The 20,681-nt window shown below is 31.9% G+C and overlaps 1 protein-coding gene across 7 annotated transcripts in view; it reads left to right on the plus strand.

The window, feature by feature from the left end:
- KIAA0825 (KIAA0825 ortholog) overlaps positions 1-20,681 on the plus strand; it is a 541,416-nt gene that overhangs the window by 183,375 nt on the left and 337,360 nt on the right. For 6 of the 7 annotated variants that reach the window (XM_074282080.1, XM_074282081.1, XM_074282079.1 and 3 more), the window contains 2 exons: positions 10,568-10,758; positions 13,004-13,186. In XM_074282080.1, coding sequence (XP_074138181.1) covers positions 10,568-10,758; positions 13,004-13,186 — 374 coding nt within the window. Of the gene's footprint in view, positions 1-6,628; positions 6,791-10,567; positions 10,759-13,003; positions 13,187-20,681 lie in introns of those variants that run through there. The other variant, XM_074282085.1, reaches the window with a different exon arrangement.

Raw genomic sequence — 20,681 nt, forward strand, 5'->3', positions numbered from 1 at the left:
TGAGTGTAAGAGATTATTCATTTGTGGGATGGTAAAAAGTAAACTTTTCTCATCAATTATCTTAATTATATCCTCTATAGCATTTCTAGATAAGGCAGGGGCTGGGGTTGGAGCAGGGTCAGCTGAGGCCCAGGATTTACCTAACATCTGCCCCATCTCAGTTACTAGAGATTGCTGATTTAGTCCTTAAGAAGGTAAGTTCCTTATTTCTATTAGAATACTCACCTAATCTCCTGGTCACCGGAGGACTTCGGTGGAAGTAGGGTGCCAGCCACACATTGGACGCCAAATGCTGGAACTCTATCTTCCCAGAAATCAGCAGGAGTCAGGATCACTAAATGTCTTTATTCTAGATCTTTACCATTGCCTCCAACGCCAGGTCACCAGTGCGAGTGAGCTGAGTTCCACCACCCAAGTTTCTCTTACTCCTCCCACACAAGTCACTTCCCCCCTTTGTCCCACCAATCAAGTCAGCACAGAACAGCTGGGGAGGATCAACCTTCAAACAAGTTAATAGGGAACCTTCCAATTGGCAATTAGTCTCACGTGCTTCATTATCCAAGTGCATTGCTCAGTTCTGGCCCTTTACAGAATATGTCTGTTGATACACACTATGTTCATCTCCCTCCTTTCTTTCTCTCAGATATAATAGGTTACCTTTGCCTCTTCATGAGATGTAATACCACCACTTTACAGTTTTTTATGATATAATTTCCTTTCCACCTCTAGTTTCTAAGACAAATTGTACATATGTTCTTTACATATTTTTTTGGCAGAAGTATAGTTCTCAAGATTTCTTTTTACCTTTTTAGAAATCTCTTGAGTTCTGTATTTGAAGATCAAACATTTTATGTAGGTCTGCTTTTTTCATCAAAAATAGATAGAATTCATTTATTTCATTAAATGTCCATCTTCTTCCCTGGAAAAGGATGCTCATTTTTGCTGGGTATGTTATTCTTGGCTGCATACCAAATTCCTTAGCCTTTCAGAATATCATGTTCCAGGCCCTTTGTTCTTTTAATGTGGACGTTGCTAGATCCTGGGTTATCCTTATTGTGGATCCCCCATATCTGAATTGCTTTTTTCTAGCAGCTTCCAATATCTTTTCCTTTGTCTGATGGTTCTTGAACTTGGCCACTATATTTCTTGGCATTTTGATTTTAGGGTCCCTTTCAGTAGGAGATCGATGAATTTTTTCAATGTCTATTTTACCCTCTGTTTCCAGAACGTCTGGGCAGTTCTCTTTGATAATTTCCTTGAAAATGGTGTCCAAGCTCTTTTTTTCCTCACATTTTTCAGGAAGTCCGATTATTCTCAAATTGTCTTTCCTGGATCTGTTTTCCAGGTCTGTTGTCTTTCTAATAAGGTACTTGACATTCTTTTCAATTATTTCATTTCTCTGGTTTTGCTTGACTACCTCTTGGTTTCTCCTTGAGTCATTCATTTCTACTTGTTCGAGTCTAATTTTCAATGATGTATTTTCTTCACTCACTTTTTTTATATCTTTTTGTAATTGTCCAATTGTGTTTTTATCTTCTATGGAATTTTTTTCCATTTTATCCATTTTATTTTTTAGAGAGCTGTTTTCTTTTTCCAGCTCACTAATCTTGTTTCTCAATGATTTGATTTCTTTATCCACTCTGTCTTTGAATGCATGGGATGACTTCTCCAGGCTCTCTTGCCAAGCTTCCCTTTCCTTTTCCCATTTCTCTTCTAGCTCTCTTGTGAGAGCCTTTTTGATTTCCTCTATGAGATTCTTTTGTATTGAGGAGCAGATCACATCCCCCTTAGGGGATTCATCTGGAGACAATCTGTTTTTAGTCTCCTCAGTATTTGAAGTCTGCTCTCTCTCCATACAGAAGCTGTCAATGGTTAGAGCCCTTTTGAATTTTTTGTTCATTTTGTCAAGAGCGGAATGGAAGAAAACAAACTGACAAGAGAAACAATTGGTCTGTTTTGGGGGGAGATGGAGCTGGATAGTGTTAATGGGCTTCCTCCACAGACTGGGGGTAGGGCAGCAGAGAGCCACTAACAGGACAGTGATGGCTGTACTGAGTCTGCTCTCTGAGGCTGAGTCAATCCAGGTGGGGGTTGGGGGTGGCCGGGCTCTGAGAGATGCTGGCTTTCCGTGGTTTTAATCTTCACCTCCAGTGTTTACACCCTCTCCGCTGCTCCTGGCTTGCTGCCAAGATGGAGTATCCACACTGGGGAAAAAGTCTTTTCCCACAAACGGCAGAGATCGTACCCCTCCCCCTCCGGTCTGAGCTATGTGAGCTGCCTGTCTCGCTCTGGCTACCTGCCCTCAGTTTGCGCCCAGTCTGTTCGACCCTCCCCCGAGCAAACACAGTCCTTTTCTGGCGACTTTCACGGATGTCTTCTCTTGGTGATTATTTGTGGATTTCTTTCTGGGTCAAGCATTAAGTCTGAGGCTTGTCATGAAGTAAGTTCTGAGAGAAAACGAGGAGCTCAAGCAGCTGTCTGCCTCCACACCGCCATCTTGGCCGGAAGTCCTCCTCTTTTTCTTTATGTAGTCACCTGGTAAAATATCAGGTATTATTCTGGTTTTCAAACTGTATGGCTTCAGAACTGCCCAGTATTTTTCTGACCAGAAAGTTAATGGCTTCTGGATGGCATTTTATGTAGTCCTAGCTAGAGAGGTGAACTAAACTTTATTTCTCTTTTATCCATTGAATCTTTATGTTATCTGTCTTTGTTGAAGTGTTTTTCAAAGGAAACAAACTTGCACAGGACCTTTCATATTGCCTTCTTTGATGGAAGTCTTCAAGTGTTTTTTCACAAGTCTTTAGTAATTTTCAAACTGCTTCTTGCCTTGGTAGTATTTGACATCTGTCTTTGGTTATATTATCTTTCCTCCTCTGGTCCTTATCATGGCAACAGCTATAGCAGGTACCGTCGTATGAAGGATGTATAATGTTCTAATTCTTTGTCAAATATCATGCTTTTTTGATGGACATTTGTTTTTGGAAATTACTTTTTAAATTACTCTGTTTTGCAGTAGTTATTGATCTATTGGTTTGATTTATATCATCATTAATATAACAAAAGGAATTGCTATTATTATTGTTATTCTCAAATGTTCATCTAGGATGCCCTTGATAAATATAGAGATTACTCTCATAAACATTCTTTAGAAGTTCTGAAGTAAAACCATGTGAATCAAATTTTACCTTTTTAAATTTTATAGCAGATCTTCAATCTCATTGATGTAGGAAACTACTAAGAAACTCTCTCTCCCAATGCATAGAAGCATTTGTTATGGACCTAAAAGTCTTAGAGGCTTGCCTATAGCTCTGAAAAGTTAAATAGCTTGCCAGGTTTGCATAACCAGTATGTATCAGAAATAAGATTTGAACTTGTCTTTTTGACCCTGAGCCAGCTTACTATCATCTTTTCCAGTTTTCTCTCATTAATATTATCTTGTATAATTTTAGAGGCAATAATTAGATCCAAGAATTTTTGTGAGCCTTATACATTCTTCCTTCTTTTATATGCCAATTTTTTTTTGCCCATCTTTATTTTATTTAGTGACATTTTTACTTTCTTTTATAACAATATAAGACTTATCATATTAAAGAGTCTCTGTTGTCATTGATGGATAAAAGACTAATAAAAATTTACTACAGATGACCTTCTAATTCACTCTTTAAAATGCTCAGGATGATTTTTTTTTCTCATAATGTCTGTCATAAAGTTTTCTTTAAAATTTGTTTCTACTATTCATTGCTGTTTTGTGGAACTCTACTGTTCATACTTTTCTACCACATTTATCTAAATTACAACTGGGATTTTACTCTAATCCACCATTACCCTTGTCTACTTTATCTTTCAGCTCAGCAAGTTTACTGATAGAAGTGTTTTCTGGGCTCTTTAAAAAAATTCTATAAGTCAATTAATTTGCATTGCTAAATTTACTTAGAAAATTATTTTAGTCTGTGTCAATGTCTATTCTTTAGTTAGCTTATTTTAATAGGTCAGGTATGAGTTATCGATGAATCCAACAATAAGTATTTATTAAATATCTATTTGTGTCACACATTGTGCTAAGTTTTACAAAAACAAAAGCAGAAATGAAGCATCTCTGTCTTCAAAGATATTACCATCTAGTGTTAGAGATAACATGCACATATGTGAGTATATATAAATCACATGCAAAACAGATACAATATACTCTTGTAAAATAAAACACTACCAATGGGTGGTTGGACTATATAGGGCCTCATGCTGAAGGTACTTCTAAAACTTAGTCTTGAAAGAAACAAAGAATTTCAAGAAATTTAGATGGGAAGAGAATGCCCTTCATGCAGGAGACATAGCTAATTTAAAGGCATAGATATGGGAGATGTAATATTCTGAATGAAAAAAAAAGCAAGAAAACTAGTATGGCCAAATTGTCTAGAGCGCATGAAGAAAAGTAATGTATAAATAAATCTAGGAAAGTAGGATAGGGCTAGATTGTGAATGCCATACAGAGAATTTAGTAAATGTGTATCATCTTTCTTTTGTTCAGCTAGATTTTCAGCTCCTTGAAGGAATAGAAGGTTTCTTTTGTTTTTTCTGTATCTCTAGTACTTAGTTCAGTGCCTGGCATATCAAATGTTTATTCAATGAAAATGATTTTGATTTAGGAGAGCAAAATGCTGCCTAAAAAGCCTCTTCCAAGAGGAATGCATTAATATCATGTACTTTTAATTGTGATTTAGTACATACTAAATCACTTAAGACCACCTAAAAGAACTTTCCCCCACAACATTTTTAAATCAAATCAAAATTAGGCAAGATTTCCCAAGATATATAACACAATGACCTTCTTAAATGACCCTCTGATCACTAATATCTGGGACATAATGGGAAGAAGTATGTTTAGTAGTGTTTGCTATTGCTATGGAGAAAATCCACTGCATAGTCCAAGTTGAAGAAGAATTCCTTTTAGACGATGAGATTCTTCAGATCTTTCTTTTTGTACATATTATTGGGCTGATTCAATCCCTAGAAAATTTCAGAGTCTCCTAGATGAGCTCTATAACATACACTCAAAGTGCTTGTTGCCTAATTTATTATACACAGTTATATGGGCAGCATAGAGATACATGTATATATGCATTTCTCGATCATATATACATATATGTAAATATATGTGTGTGCATGTATTATAAATTGCTAATAGACAATAAGTTGTACATAAACGGGAGGAGAGTGTGATAGATTGTCTACAGACTACTAAACTCCTTGAATCTTTCCAAACTTCCCCTTGAAAAGAAGGCCCATGTTTTTAATGCAAATATTCAACTTATGTTGTTGAAAATTATGGAACAATATAGTCCCCAAAGTATGGAAATTTAATTAGCATTCAGAAACCAAATGTAGATATTTCTAGCAGTCTATAACACAAAATGAGTAAGGAATGATGGAGATGAGTTGTACATAAAGATTGTATTAGAAAAATGTGATTGAAAAATAATACAGATTAGTCACATGGCAAGAGTTAATGAAAATAATTGTTCAAGTCCATTTGGTGTCTTGTAATGTCTAGGAAAAACAAGGGAAGCTTTAGAATGTGAAGTGAAGTTTCTTTGTTGGAACTATAAGTACATGGACAAAAATTATATAGGATGGGCAGGCATATGAGAACAAAGATCCATCTAAGTCTGCTTCTGTGTTATTTTTGGGAAACATTGGGATATAGTTGAAAGAGCCACTTTACTCTAGTTTGAGAAAAACTTAATTTCCTCCTCAATTTTTGTAATATTTGTGACATTGTGTACACTTCCCAATCCTCAATTTTCTTATGTGTAAAATGAGAATTATAATATATGCTTTCCAAATCCCTTATAGTACTAGATCTGTGATTTGAGTCCATAAAGGTTCCTGAGGAATTAAAGTTGAAGGTCAACCAAGGGGCCATGGAGTGGTTTAGGATTATTGGGGGTAGATAACAACACATTACCAGCCAACTTGTATAAGAAAAAGCTGTATAAAAAGTTTCAGTAGATTGATATATTACCAGAAAAACTGGTCTGGCTATTAACTGATAGAAAATCTATTTTGCTTCTCTGGGATCCATACTATATATAAAAAAAAAATTAGAGGATGACCCTTACAAATTAGTCAGCTCTATGTGGTTAATTTATAGGCTATGAACACAAATCAAACAGAATGGGAGATGTATGTAATTTCCATCATTGGAGGGAGCACAACAGCCGTGATGTATCAAAAATTTTTGATAAGCATGATTTATTAAGTATTTTATATTTTTCTTATTCCTTTTTCATGAATTATTATGAGTTAGATATAAGACCTTTTTGATCAATCTTGATTTGCCTTCATTTGGTTTATGTCTTAAATTACAAAATTAATCTTGAAATCAAACCCTAATGATTCCCAGGACAGCAATACCTGTGGCCAATTAAAATTATTCATCATCAGGATTTCATTATTTTTCCCCTTTAAATCCCATTGATTATATATATGGACTATATTATTTGAAATTCCTTGAAGTTGATTTTAGTTTAGTGTGTAAGATTTATACTCAATCTAAGATTTAAAAAAAATTCCCCAGCTATGTATACCTTGATTAACTTTTTTTTTATTATTTAACCCTTTCCTTCAGATTAAAGATCCTGGTCTCTGCTTTTGTCAGTTATCAAAAGAATTTCAAGCATATTAGATGACGTCTACCCAACCTAGTCAGTAATTCTGACATCTTAATTCCAGTGGAAATTGACATGATAAAATGAGATAATGTATATAAAATACTTTTTGAAACTTTTAAGTTCTATACAAATATATTATTGTTGTTGTTATACATAATTTATTTGTAAGATAATTGGTATCACAAAAAAAACTTGCCTTTAAAGAAATGGAAAAACAGATTAGAAACATTAGAAAGAATCTATTTATTCTGAATCTTTATTCTTCAGTGGCCCTTTCTCAATAGTTTTAGCAACCACTTCAATTCTACTTTTGCCCTATACAACATAAAAAAAAAAGCTTTAGTAGTGAGAACTAGTAAGGAAGGAAAGGCATAGTACCATCATACAGCTGGTAGCTGGAAATAAAAATTTAGACATAGGGACTTTTTCTGTCTTGGCAGAATCACAAATTCTCCAATTTGATTTCAGGTAAACTGAAAGTTTGAAATGTCCTTATTATATTTTTCTAACTGAGGATATAGCAAAGCAGAAATTATTCATTCTATATGATATTTTCAATGACTATATATATATATATATATATATATATATATATATATATACCACTATTTAATTGGTCAGCTCTAAATGCTTCCTTAAATGTAATTTGGTGCAGAGAATAGCATGACATAAACAATAAGTGGATCTTCAGGCCCTATTATTGAAGCTACCAAGTAGTTAAAAAAAAAACAAATTACCATGTAACATGCAGCTTTTAGATCTTATGATATAGACTCTAGTTTAGAAGACAGAAATAACAAGATAGTTACTCTGTGATTACATGGTACAGTAGCTTCCATATACTTACATGGTCAGTAGTTACAATTTAATTGTAGAGCTAGTACATCGTTATTTATGCCCTGAAAAATAAAGTGATCCTGCTTTTCTATACACCGAAAATACAAACCTTCTAAAAATAGTGTTGGGTTTTAAATGTTTTGACATCTGGAGTATCTGACATGATTTTTTTTTCACTTAACTTCCCCCTTTTCTTCTATTATTCCAATTGATTTCTAAAACAGAAGTAGTAAAATATTCTAGTAGGGTTGACTTGAAAGAAAAGGAGATAGAACCCTCATGACTGGAGGCATGATAATGATCTCAGGGAACAAACTACCATATAGAGAGAACAGGAATGGGACAATAAATTAATTTGTAATATAATAGCAATATGCACTGATGGTTTTGTGATATCAGTTGTACCCTAACTATATTACTTCCATAAAACAGTTTTCCCCCCAAAACTGTCAGGGTGTGAAAACCTAAAGGTTCAGTATCTCACTGATTAAGTGCTGGTTGTATTCAGAATACATTTTAAAATCAAGCTTTTACCATGGTTCACATCTGCCGCAAATTTGGGGAACTTATGTTTTCCAATAGTCAAAGAATAACAAATTGTCTGTTCAAAGATAATACTGAGTGGCTTATGTAATAAAGCCCAGCTGCTTGTTTCCTGATATATAATCTAAATAAAAGCTCACATCTGCTCACATTATACTGAGTCTGCAAAAATAACAGATGTTTACCAGTAGAATAGTTTTGAAATTACAACAAATAAAGAAGCAGGTCAGAAAAAATGAATGCATCATATTTTGTCTTTAATGAAAACACTGTTGCTTCTGCTGTAACAGTACACATTTTGAAAAGCCTTGTTAGAAAGATTGCAGTTTAGGATCATTTGAAGTAAAAAGAAAGTATTTTATACAAGTATAAGCAATAAGAATGTGGTGGATCATAAAAAACAAACACTTGATTCCTTTTCTTTTTCTAATGTAGTTCAGCTGTGAGGAGGTCTATAAGGTACACATATCCATTGGAACATAGTGATGACTTATGCATATTTTCATATGCATATATATAAAAATACAAAACTTCTATACAATGTAATGTAATTCAATTTGTAAATATTCTTAAGAAATATAAAACATGAGGGAATATTTTTATAGTACAAATATTAATAAGATTGAATTTCCCATATTTTTGAGGACTAAAAAGGACACAAGAGCCAAGGTATTGCAAGCATGCATGTTTTGCTCCAGGAATGGTGATATTGGTCATATCAAATTGCCACTGATTTCTATTTGATGGCAATGTTGCATCCTCCCAATCCCAACACAACAGCCCCCTCCCTCAAATATGAAACAATCAAATGCAGAACTCTTTTTAAAAATTCAGATTGTTTAAAATCTTTTTGTCAAAAACTTAACATTGAATATATAATTAAATTTGCTTAGTAATTATTTATATTTAAATTAGTTGTACTGCATAAAGTAGTATGATATTCTTAGTTATTCTCTCATAGTCCCCCATCAGAATTATTTGTTCATTCATTCTCATGTACCTTTGCTCATATGATTGTTGTTAGTATTTTCCTCATTATTCTAGTCTTGCTTTTTTCTTTCACCTTTTCCAGATTTCTTTGTATTTAGTTTGTACTTTTAAAAACATGCTGACTTATTATTAGATAGAACAAAAATATGAGGCACTGTCATGAGCCTTCCTCAGCCTAAGCTTATAAATTTATATCTTTATCCAATTATAGACTTAATGTTCTCATCAACTTAGAAAGTAGAGATTTAAAGTTCTGGCTCTAGTTTTAACTTCTCTTAGAGTGAAACTGGAGGCAATATTCTTCCTATAGCAATAACGATGTATCTTTTCCCCAAAAATTCACAAGATCAATGCAAACCATTATTCTGTTGAATACAAATTATTTTAGTAATTAAAAGTTAATATCTGTAAAGTGACATTAAATGTTTCTACTTATGGGACTATAAACTTTGAGGGTAACAGATGCTTCTTTGAAGAGTCACAATTCATGACTGAAACAGACATTTAAATCTAGAAAAAATGTAATGTCTTCTTATTTTGATAGTATTTTTACATGCATGGGATGCCATCTGAAGGAAATTTTCTCTACTAAATAATATAGAAGCATTATCATATTCCACATTATTTTATCATATAATGTAGAAATATATCAAATAATCTTGAAAATGTCAGTTTATCTTCTGAGACTGATAACTAATTAAAATATATTAAAAGACATTTGGAATCATATTCTTATTTCTGTCTTTTTCCCATCTGCCATTGCTACTTGCAAAGTTCCTTTTGCAGTCAGGAGAGGCTTTGTACAGAGAAGAGATTTGCAGAGTTGGGGGAGAAGAAAGAGAATTTGACTGATGAATATATAAAAGACTGTTAAAATGCTAAGTAATAAAAATAAAATATCTGCCTGAAGTCTTATAAATTATACAATTTTAGTGTCTTTTTCTGGTATTATTAAAATGTCATAGGTGAAATAGCTTAATGTAATCTTCAAAAATTTCCCAACCCCCTTGGTTACTTTCATAGCTATAAGAATGTAGTTGCAAGATTATTTTTACTCTTGCCCTTTCATCATAATTGGGCAATTTGAAACATTCATAAAATTCTGTCAGTAATGATAATAGTCGTAGAGAAATATACATATTTAAGTAATTTAAATAATTTGAATCATGTTTTTAGAAGACAGAGCCACTATCTTAAGTTAGCATAACTAGTATAGCAACTACAAAGCAGATAGTTTTAAAGTAAATTTTAAACAGTAGGTCAGGAGTAGGTTAATTAAGGATATGGTGGGTTAAATATTTGTGGTTTGGCTTTGTGGTAGAATAGTTGGTTTTGTAATTGAAAAAGAACATGTGTTTCTTTGTCAATAAAGATGTTTTACATCTTGTCAAGAATCTTTCTTGGTCTTCTAGTGTCTCGAACTCTTCAGCTATTTCCTTTCAGCCTGAACTAATAAGATTCACAGGAACTGAGTTGACATTTTGGAAGATGTGATTCTATTGTTTAATGTGTAATGGTTTTGCCAGGGGGAAAGATGCTCATTCTCTATCCAGATGTGGCATTATTTCTGCTGTGCTCTCCATCATGATCTGTGGGCTGCTCTACCCCCCAAGTTAGCCCAAGAGATTCTCATAGACGTGTTGGAGAAATCTTTGGATCTGCTGGCCTCCAGATATTCTCAGGCCCATCCCAGTTATAAGAGAACTCCACAGATAAGGTAATTGAAATATGATTTCTAGGTATTTTGTTTTAGATAAATGGTTTTCCTTAATTTTACGTTAGTCATAATTTAGTTCTGACTCATCTAACAAAAACTATTCCTATTTAAAATATTTATGACTCTTAAAAAGGTAACATGTAAATCTCTTCAATATAAAACCTCCTAACTACTTTGTTTCTAGAACGTTAAAGTACGTTAATGTATAACTACATTAAGGAAATTCCTTTTTAAAAAATGGTGATCCTTAGCTCATTCAAAGCTCCTAACTTTCTTTCCTTGCCTTCCTTTATCTCTTGTCTTTTTCTGTCCTTTTAAAATTTCTTTCTTTCTTCTGTTTCTTTGTTTATTATTTTATATTAATGAGGACTACTTCAACACAGAGTAACTTCAAGGAAGATTAGGGGCAACAGTAAATATGTATTAAACCAAAGACATTAACTTTGAGGTGAATTAGTAATAATTAAGGAGTTTTATAATTGAATTTCATAAGTTAACTAGTGTCTTATAGCTACAGTACTACATAAAGTGTATTTTTAAAATAGTATTTTTAAAATACTATTTTCATATAATTCACATCTTTTGCATGCACACAATTTTAAGTATATTTTGAGATACCTGTAGTCTTCTATAGATATTAAGGAGCTTTTTTTCCTAAACAGGAAGAAACATTTCTTGATCACTGTCTTCCAAAGTACATTGCAGTTTTCAGGGTATCTAGGCCTGACTTCAGTGTTTCGCAAATACAGTTATTTTGTACAGGTTGTTTTAAATTTAAATTTAAAAATATTGTCTGCTGAAGAAACTTCATTTGAAGGCACAAAATATTTTCTTTCATTAAGGCAACAGTAATAAAACTTTTGACTGTAAGATTTATAGTCATTAATTCAATATACGAAATAAAAGCACATTCACATGAAATATAAAATGTATTTAATTGTTTAATTGTACTATTCAGGTGACTGATTTCTGCTGGTAGTATAAATATTGTATTCAAAGTCAGAGACTTCCCTTCCCTAAACTGAATTTTGTAATTTAATCTAATGTGTTGTACTTTTAAAAGTTAACTCAAGCCACCCTTGGTCGATGGGACACATGCCTTAGACAACTATCTCATCCAATTTAGTTAAACAAACATGAAGTTAGTATCAAACATGAAGTTATATAAGACACTATGTTAAAATTTAAATTATGTATTACTTTATATCCCTATTTTAATCATCTGTAATTTATTTAGCAAAACCTATATACAAACAACATTTGGATCTACTCAAAGGTAGTTGATGGTCTTATTATGGTTTGTATAATCTATTTGACTTTTTGTAAATACTTATTTTGTCGCATAATAGCCAAAGACTTAGTATAAATATTCAGTTAAATTGAAGCCAAAAGACAAGATTTCTCAGGATACCTGAATTGACCAAATAGTTCTTGAGTTCTCTTCTCTTCTATCCTCTCATTTCTACTTCATCTTCCATTTTTTACTTTTTAACTCTTATCTATAGAAAATTAAGAAACAGCAAATTAAAGTTTAAAAAGCTAAATGAGTTACATAAGATTCATTTACATACAAAAATAATTTTAAATGGAACACATTGAGATAATGCTACATTTATGAATCTTTGGCTAAAATAAAAAACAGAAAGACAAAGAAATAAGAGAGATTAGCAAATACTATAAGCATGTTGTTACATATTTCATTTTTGTAATCAATACAATTAGATTTTTAAAATTCTCAAAATTCAAGTGTTCCCAGCTTGATATCATTCCTTCTGCCTATTTCCTAGTTGCTATAATAGTTTGGTACTGTGTCCTGGGTTTTTCTTTTTCTATATTTTGACAGTGAGCAAGATTATCTTTTAACATCTGCTCACATGTTTTCAGGTAACAAAAGGAAATTTTGGCTACCTTTGCCTACTTACCTGGCTACTTAACTCAGTCTCAAGTAGTTTTCCTTTTTTTTAAAAAAAAACTATATTTTGTTTTCTTCACTGATAATGCAAATAAAACATGCCATACAGTTAAAATACAGCTACACTTCTCAAATGTGATGTACTTTGAGGCCTCATTTTTGCTAACAATAATGTTATTACTGCCCCACGTAAGAGGGAAGAAACAGTTGCATAATTTAATCTTTTTTTTCCCATTTATTATTGATCATGCCAGATCTCCTATTTTCAGGGTAATACTGCAAATATCAAGGCCCAAGATCATTTTGATGTAATTATTTCTTTGATTTTTATAGGTTTGATGTTACTGCAATTTTAATATGCATCGAAGAAATGCTCTGGTCAATTTGTAGATCAGTACAAGAACTTTTGAATCCTCGTGAATGTATAAATGAAAAGATCTTGAAAATTCATACCCACTGTAATAATCTATTTACAACAATGATCATTTTGACATCACCATTAACAGAATTATATGAGTAAGTATATTGTTTATTATTTTGGGTTTGCATGATTTATACAAGTAATTGTTCTTCACAGCTTAAAGATTTAGAGGGGTGAACAGAGCCTCAGAGGACATTAAATCCAGCTGCTTCATTTTATAGATGAGGAAATGTTTCAGGTAGGATTTGAAGCTCAGATCTTCCCGATTCAGAGTCCAGTCCACTGTCACACAATATAGTTTTCATTTTTAGCAAAAAGAAACAAAAAACACACAGAATTATGAGTCATAAGAATGAATTTCTAGTTCCAAATCACTAAAATTTTGTCCTATGGTTTTAGATAATCACTAAACTTCATATTACAAAGATAATACCTGCCTTTTCCACCTCACAGAGGTATCAATATGGACTAAATAAAAATTTCATGTGAAGAAAGCATTTTGAAAACTAAAAATCTCTATGCATGTGAAATATAATGTAATTATTACCTCAATTATGAAAATATGTGATGTACTTTTATTAGAGTGCTATAGAGACATCTCTTGTTAGCATGAAGATGGTTTCAGGTTCATGAGAATTTTGAAGCTTCAAAAAATTGTGAAATACTATGGAATTTTGATTGTTTTGATTAATTTCAAGATGTTCTCAAAGTAGCTATAGATATTATGAATTAAAGTACTGGGCTACTGGTACAGTTGGCATGTCCTTATTGTAATGGTATTTATGGTAGAACATTATTTGACACAGAAAAACTTCAAAACAGAATTTGAGTTAAACTCTAGTCCCTATCTCCATTGCCCACCCCCATTCTCCTTGAACCAAATAGTAATTTCATCTAACTGTATTTAATTTATGATTATAAAGAAATTTTCATAGCATTGCCATTACCTTGGTTAAATCAGCCCTACCAATATCTCTTTCTTTAACTTACTAGCTAGGATGAAGTAAAAATGATTTTTTTGTGTTCAAAATTCCAAAAGTAATTAACAATCTTTCTTTCAATTTCCCTATAATTTTCACCCACTCTTTGGCTTTTAACAAATTGGCTGCATACAAAGTATTTGCTGACAGCCTTAGGTTGAGGACTAATTTTAGAAGTGGAAAACTCAGGAAGGGACAAGAAATAGTGAAATACATGCCTTGGGCTTTAGATTTTGTAATTTCGTAATCATGAAAATCCCAGGGTATGAGACTCATATCTTAGGAAACTAAACCAAATTAGCAGAGATGAAAAAAATTGCCCTGCTAACTATCCAGTGGATCATTTCATCTAAGAGTAAGACTCTGTGAAAATCAGGAACAAAGTTGGAAAATTTCATGGATTGGTCATGGTGAGCAATATTGAATTTCATGGTTTGTCACAGACTAATAGGAAAATATTAAAACAATAATGCATCTGTGTAACAAGTGCTTGTCAAAGACTGTATATTTTGTAAGAATAAAGAGTATATTCATTATTTTAATATTTGTTTCTTTGCAACAATATAAAGCTTTTATATCTCTGCCTTTTTTGCATTGTGTCCTAGACTCATTCAATGAATTTAAATTGCTAATTTCTATAAAGAATATTGTACATTCTACACAATGAGTTGTTAATGATTTTAATTGATAATAAATACAAATAGAGTACTTTGTAGCATGAAAATCTACAATTAGGATGTAGGGACAAATGTATCCATTAAATAATATAAGAAAGACCAAATGAAATGGTTTATTTGAGTTTTTTAAAAAAAAAGGCTAAGATGATGGTAAAATCAAGCCCCAGATGGAATAAAATTCTGGAAATATTGTGAATGAATATACATACATCTAATCTATCTATACATATATACCTAGAGAGAAGTACAGATATATTCACATATATGTATATGTATATATGTGTACACATACATATACATGGATACAATTATATATCTATAAATAACTCTGTGTCAAAACAGATGTTACCAAAGCTTCTAAGTGAATCTATATAAATTTCAAATCAAATTTATAGGTATTCTCCTATAGCATAAATTCCTACTTTTAAGGTATATTCCATTTCTTGTTGATGAATAATCATTCCAAAACTTCTAGTTCTCTCACAATAATAGGGAGAAAACACTAATAATCTTATGCCACAAATGAAAGTCAACCTCATACAAAGCTAGATAAAACACAAGGGTTGCACTTTTTGGTGTTTTTTGCTTCTTAGGTCAAAATGTGAGTTCTTTTTGTTATTTGTATTTTATCAAGGGCTATATCAAATTGTATGTCATCAGAATTAAGCATCTAAATACTAATATGATTGAATTTTAGAAAATGCCTCTGAAAATATTTGTCTCATGATAGCACACTTGTCATAAGCCTTTTTGTTTTATTTATTTTTAAAATTCACTGATATATTTTGTTTTGACACAATAGCTTTTTTTTTTCCAAGAAAAAGCTAAACAAGCCTCTCCATAAAGTACATTTGCTGAAAACAATGTAGTAGTTAATAATGGAAAGGGAGGATGTGTCCATAAGCATTTATAGAAGGTAACTGACTTTATTTTGTATACTTTTAACAATTAAACTCAACATATTTTCCATTTTGAGTAGAGAATGGGGCACTAAGTCTCTCAGAAAAAAAAAATAAGTGATTTGGAAAGCTTTTCAAAAGAGAATACAACGCACAAATAGGTGTTCTTTTTTTTTTAAAAGCTCTGTATCTGTGTAGTACCTAGTGTTTGTTAGGATATTGTAAAAGAAATACTATAGTTTAGTGTTCCACGGACTTGGAAAGATCTGCTGAGACAAAATGTATGTTCAGTATGTTTTCCAATTTATAATTTAAAGCACTTTAGTAAACAAGGCATTGAAATCACTAGTCTTAGAACTAGGACTGTACTTTGTATGCACAAAAACATTTAGTCTAATTTGGTATCCAATAGATAAAAAAAATTGAATTTAAAAATAATTTTTCCTGGTGCCTTTTTATTTTTATGTTACTTTCTTTTTTGATTATGTACTTCCCTTCCTTCTTCCCTGTGAGCTTATAACAAATAGGAAAAGAATTGTCCTTGTAAGCTATAGATTTTCAGAGGATTAGTTGTAGAAACTTAACTGGATACTCAAGAGAAAAAATGCAGTTATATACTTAAAAATAGTACTGAAATTTTTTCATGTGTCATTTCATGTGACTGTCCAAGTGTTACAGCACAAGATAATATGGAAGTATGTCATTTCAACACTTTTAGAATGCTAAAAAGTAGTGAGCCAAAATCTAGAATATTGGGCACTTGGCCCAAAGATAGAAGGTGCCTTCCAATATGTCACTCATGTATCTAGCAGACAAATTTTAAAATGACAATTGTGATCCCAAGCATGAATCCAGAATGGGATGGGCAGTGTAAAGGACTTATAACCCTTGAAATGGTTCATAGTACTGTTTTTCTTTCCTTTCAGAACATAGCACCTAGTGTGATCTTTGGACTTGACTCTTTTTAAGTTTCTAAAACATGCATGTTCTGATGTGAATTACCAAAAAAGTCAGATTTTCTTTGACTCTCCCATCTTAAATAATTCAGTTCCCTCTCCTCACTTTCCATCATTACTTTTCTATATAATTTATGGGAAATTTTCTCAAGAAAAAAAATGAGTAAATTGTCTTAATTTCTACATCTTAATTTACTAGACATTAATATGGCAATAATTTTGATAAAATAAAATTCATTCAACAAAGATTTATCAAGAACTATTCGAGCTAGGTAATTCATATATCTGATATCTTACAGGTTTACTTTGGAGCTAGCAGAGAAGATCAACTTTAGTTAAATACTATTGCTTTATTTACACCTACCATGTCTTTTTCCATTATATTTTGGGTCTCCTTCAATTATGACTCTTCTGATAGAATTCAGTTTATGAATTGTAGCCATATTTGTTGCTCAGTTGTTTCAGCTGTTTTACTCTTTGTGACCCCATTTAGAGTTTTCTTGGTGAAGGTCCTAGAGTATAGTTTGCCCTTTTTTTTACTCCAGCTCATTTTACAAATTAGGAAATAGAAGCACACAGAGTTAAATTACTTTGTTCAGATAGCTACTAAGAATCTGAGATTAGGTTTGAAATCTGGACCAGCAGTATATCCTCAGCACCTCCAAGCAACCCTTGTAGCCATATAGCATCAACAATGTGTGTGTGTGTGTGTGTGTGTGTGTATGTGTGTGTCTTTAAATAACTATCATTTCATCAATGTAGAGAGAGCTCCTGCAACTTTTAGTTTAGAGAATGACCTGGAACACTGAGAAATTAAGTGAGATAGTTCATACGAAGGCCTTATGCCTGGGTCTTCCTGACTCAGATCAGCTTTTATCCAATATACCACATCGCCTTTCACTTAGAAGCAGTAATGTGGGCTTTTGTGAAGGGGGACAGGTAGCCATCATTAAAATTGTTACATGGGGCAGCTAGGTGGCACAGTGGATAGAGCACCAACCCTGAATTGAGGAGGATCCGAGTTCAAATGTGACCTCAGACACTTAACACTTCCCTAGCTGTGTGACCCTGGGCAAGTCACTTAATCCCAGTTGATTCAGCAAAAAAAATGAATGAATGAATGAATTAATTAATTAATTAAAATTGTTACACAATTTTCCACAGGCTGTGATTCAGCCCCCCAAAATCACAAATGTATGTGATATCCATTATCAAAAACTTGGATACATAGTCAGGAAAAATAATTTAAAGATCATTGGATTCCCAGAAAAGCATAATCGCATGCAAAAAAAATACCCTAAGTACAATATTTCAAGAAATTATAAAAGAATAATCAGAAGAATTGGAACTAGAGGAAAAAAGTAATGATAGACAGAATCTACTACTTTCTACCAAAGAGGAACCTCATACTTAAATATGCTTAAATGTGCTTGCCAAACTCTAGAATCCAGAGATAAAAGAAAAAAAATTACTTAAAGCAAATAGGAAGAAACCATATACCAAGGAACTGTAGCCAAAATCATGGGTTCAATAGGGGTGGCGGGAAATATAGAGATAAAAGGAGTGAGTAAGGAGGGACTAAAGAAATGGAGATATAAAAAAAAATTAAATTATTTCTCATAATTGATGTGCCACAGAATATTGTTGAAACAGGGAGAAATAGTGTGATTAATGTATCTCTGATAAAATTTGTTTTTACCTGAGTCTAGCAAAGTAAGATTTAAAACAAAATAAATTAAAACATATATGGTTGAAGAGAGTTTGAAGGTGGGGAAAGAAGGAAAATGAAAGAGGAGAAAAGGGAAAAGGCAAAGGAAACTATAACTGTGGTACATTGATTTAAAAAGAAAAAGTCCAAAACCAAGTGATTTAAGTCTGGATTGGAACAATAAGAGGAGAGGAGAAAACTCAGATTGTTTCAAGAGATTTAAATACAGATACCTAGTGTTAACTTCTTTTCTCTTCACTACATTTTCTCTCATAAGTTGATGGGAAAATTAAAAATTACAATAAAAAACAAATAAACACAGTAGTGATTAAAGAATAACATGAACAACAACAACAAAAAAAGAATGACATGAACATATCCATAAAATGGAGGAAGAATAAATGAGAAAACAAAAGTCTCCCCAATTTTTTTTCATAAAAAGTAGGTTAAATTTTCCAAAGTTATTTTGAGAGGGTAGAGTAGAATTTAATGTCCCTCAGTTGAATACATGAAAGAAGGAATGCCAATCATGATCTGAGATAATGCAATAGTAAAAATCAACATGGATAAGAGAAATAAAGAGGGAAACTACATTATACCATAGATATAAAAGACACCATAGATAATAGAACACTATTAATGTTCTATATTAATAATATTATTAATATAACATAATATTAATAAGAACTTTGAAAGATAATAATAAAGATAAATAAAGATAATAGAAAAGCTAAGGAACTTTGGAAAGATCTGGCATATTAATAATTGTTGGGTTTATGGTTGTTCTTTACATTTCTATAATATAAAATAAGCAAAAAAATAAAGTTGAGGATCTCAAAAGAAACTGAGAAAAAGTAGGCAAGATCTTTAGTGCTTGCAGAATGGAAATTAAAAGAAGTATGCTTATTTTTCAGCATTGTATGACACCATTATAAAAATTGACCATATGATAGGACATAAAAATTTTATAAACAAATACATAATTATATCATTATTAAAGATATACTTTTAGATCACATCACAATAAAATTATTAATCAGATAAGGCAATTATGAACAAAAGATTCAGAGTTAGATATTAACAGGTATAATATTTGTCATAAAAAAACTTACTAAAATTTATGGGAGGAAACTAAAATAATCCTATGGGGAAATGTTATATTTTGAAACACTTCTATCAACAATTAGTGTACAAGAAGAAAGCCTAGAAAATCAACAGTTTAGTAAACCACAAATTAGCACAAAATAGTGATCTTGAAAAGAGAAGAAAATTTAAGTATAATCTTAAAATCATGATTGAAGTGATCAACTGAGTTAATTATGAAAATGCATCAATTAAAATAGACAAAACATCTAATTTGGATAAAAAGGAGAGGAAAACAAAATAAAAATTTGAAGGGCAATACATGGAAAATTAAAGATATAATAAGAAATTATTAGAAACTATTAAATTATAAGCCAAAAATCCTAAAAATACAAACAAGTTAGATATAAAAATACAAAATACTCTGATAACATAACAATAAAGAAGCCAAGCAACCTTATCTCAAACTGAGAAATTGAGTCAGCAATAGACTTCAATGGGAAAAAAATTTCTTTTATGAGAAAAAAAAAACTGTTACCTAAGCCAGGAAGAAAGGAGACTACAAGCCATATAGGATTCTGAAATCACATGATCATGTATTTAGTGCTGGAAGGTCCTTTAGAGGCAAAGCCCCTTACTTTAATGAGAGCTTAAGTGACACATTTAAGGTCACACAGGTAACAATCAGTGGGGTTTAAGCAAGATCATCTGGTTTCATCTTTTGCCACTTCACCAGGATGTTTCATTAATGAATATCGATGCAGAAATATGAGATAGGAAGGAAGCTGAAATAACATTTTCCAAGAATCATTTACCATGAATATGTTGGATTTATGGTAAGAATGAAAGGATGTTTCCAAAATTTATAAAGCTACAGATAGTATGAATCATACTAATAACAGAGATAATAACAATTTTGATGCTAATGTCAAGAAATGCATAAATAAGCCATTGACATAATATAGCAGTTCGTTTTTTTAAAAAGCATTAACATGGATACAAGAATTTTTCCTAAATGTGAGCAAATCTATCTAAAAATTGTCATAAACATAGTCAAGGAGGTAGGTATCACTGTCCCTGTGGCCAATAAGATAGTTTATATAGAAAACCCATAAATTCAAAAAAATTATTAACTGAAACAATATATTTAGTTAAAGCTTTTCTTGATGTTAGAGTTCAGTTATTTCAGGCCTATCTGATTTTTTATGACACCATTTGGGATTTTCTTGGCAAAAATACTAGTGATTTGCCATTTCCTTCTTTAATTCATTTTATAGATGAGGAACT

This window comes from Sminthopsis crassicaudata, chromosome 1, assembly GCF_048593235.1.
Source record: "Sminthopsis crassicaudata isolate SCR6 chromosome 1, ASM4859323v1, whole genome shotgun sequence".
NCBI classification, from domain to species: domain Eukaryota; kingdom Metazoa; phylum Chordata; class Mammalia; order Dasyuromorphia; family Dasyuridae; genus Sminthopsis; species Sminthopsis crassicaudata.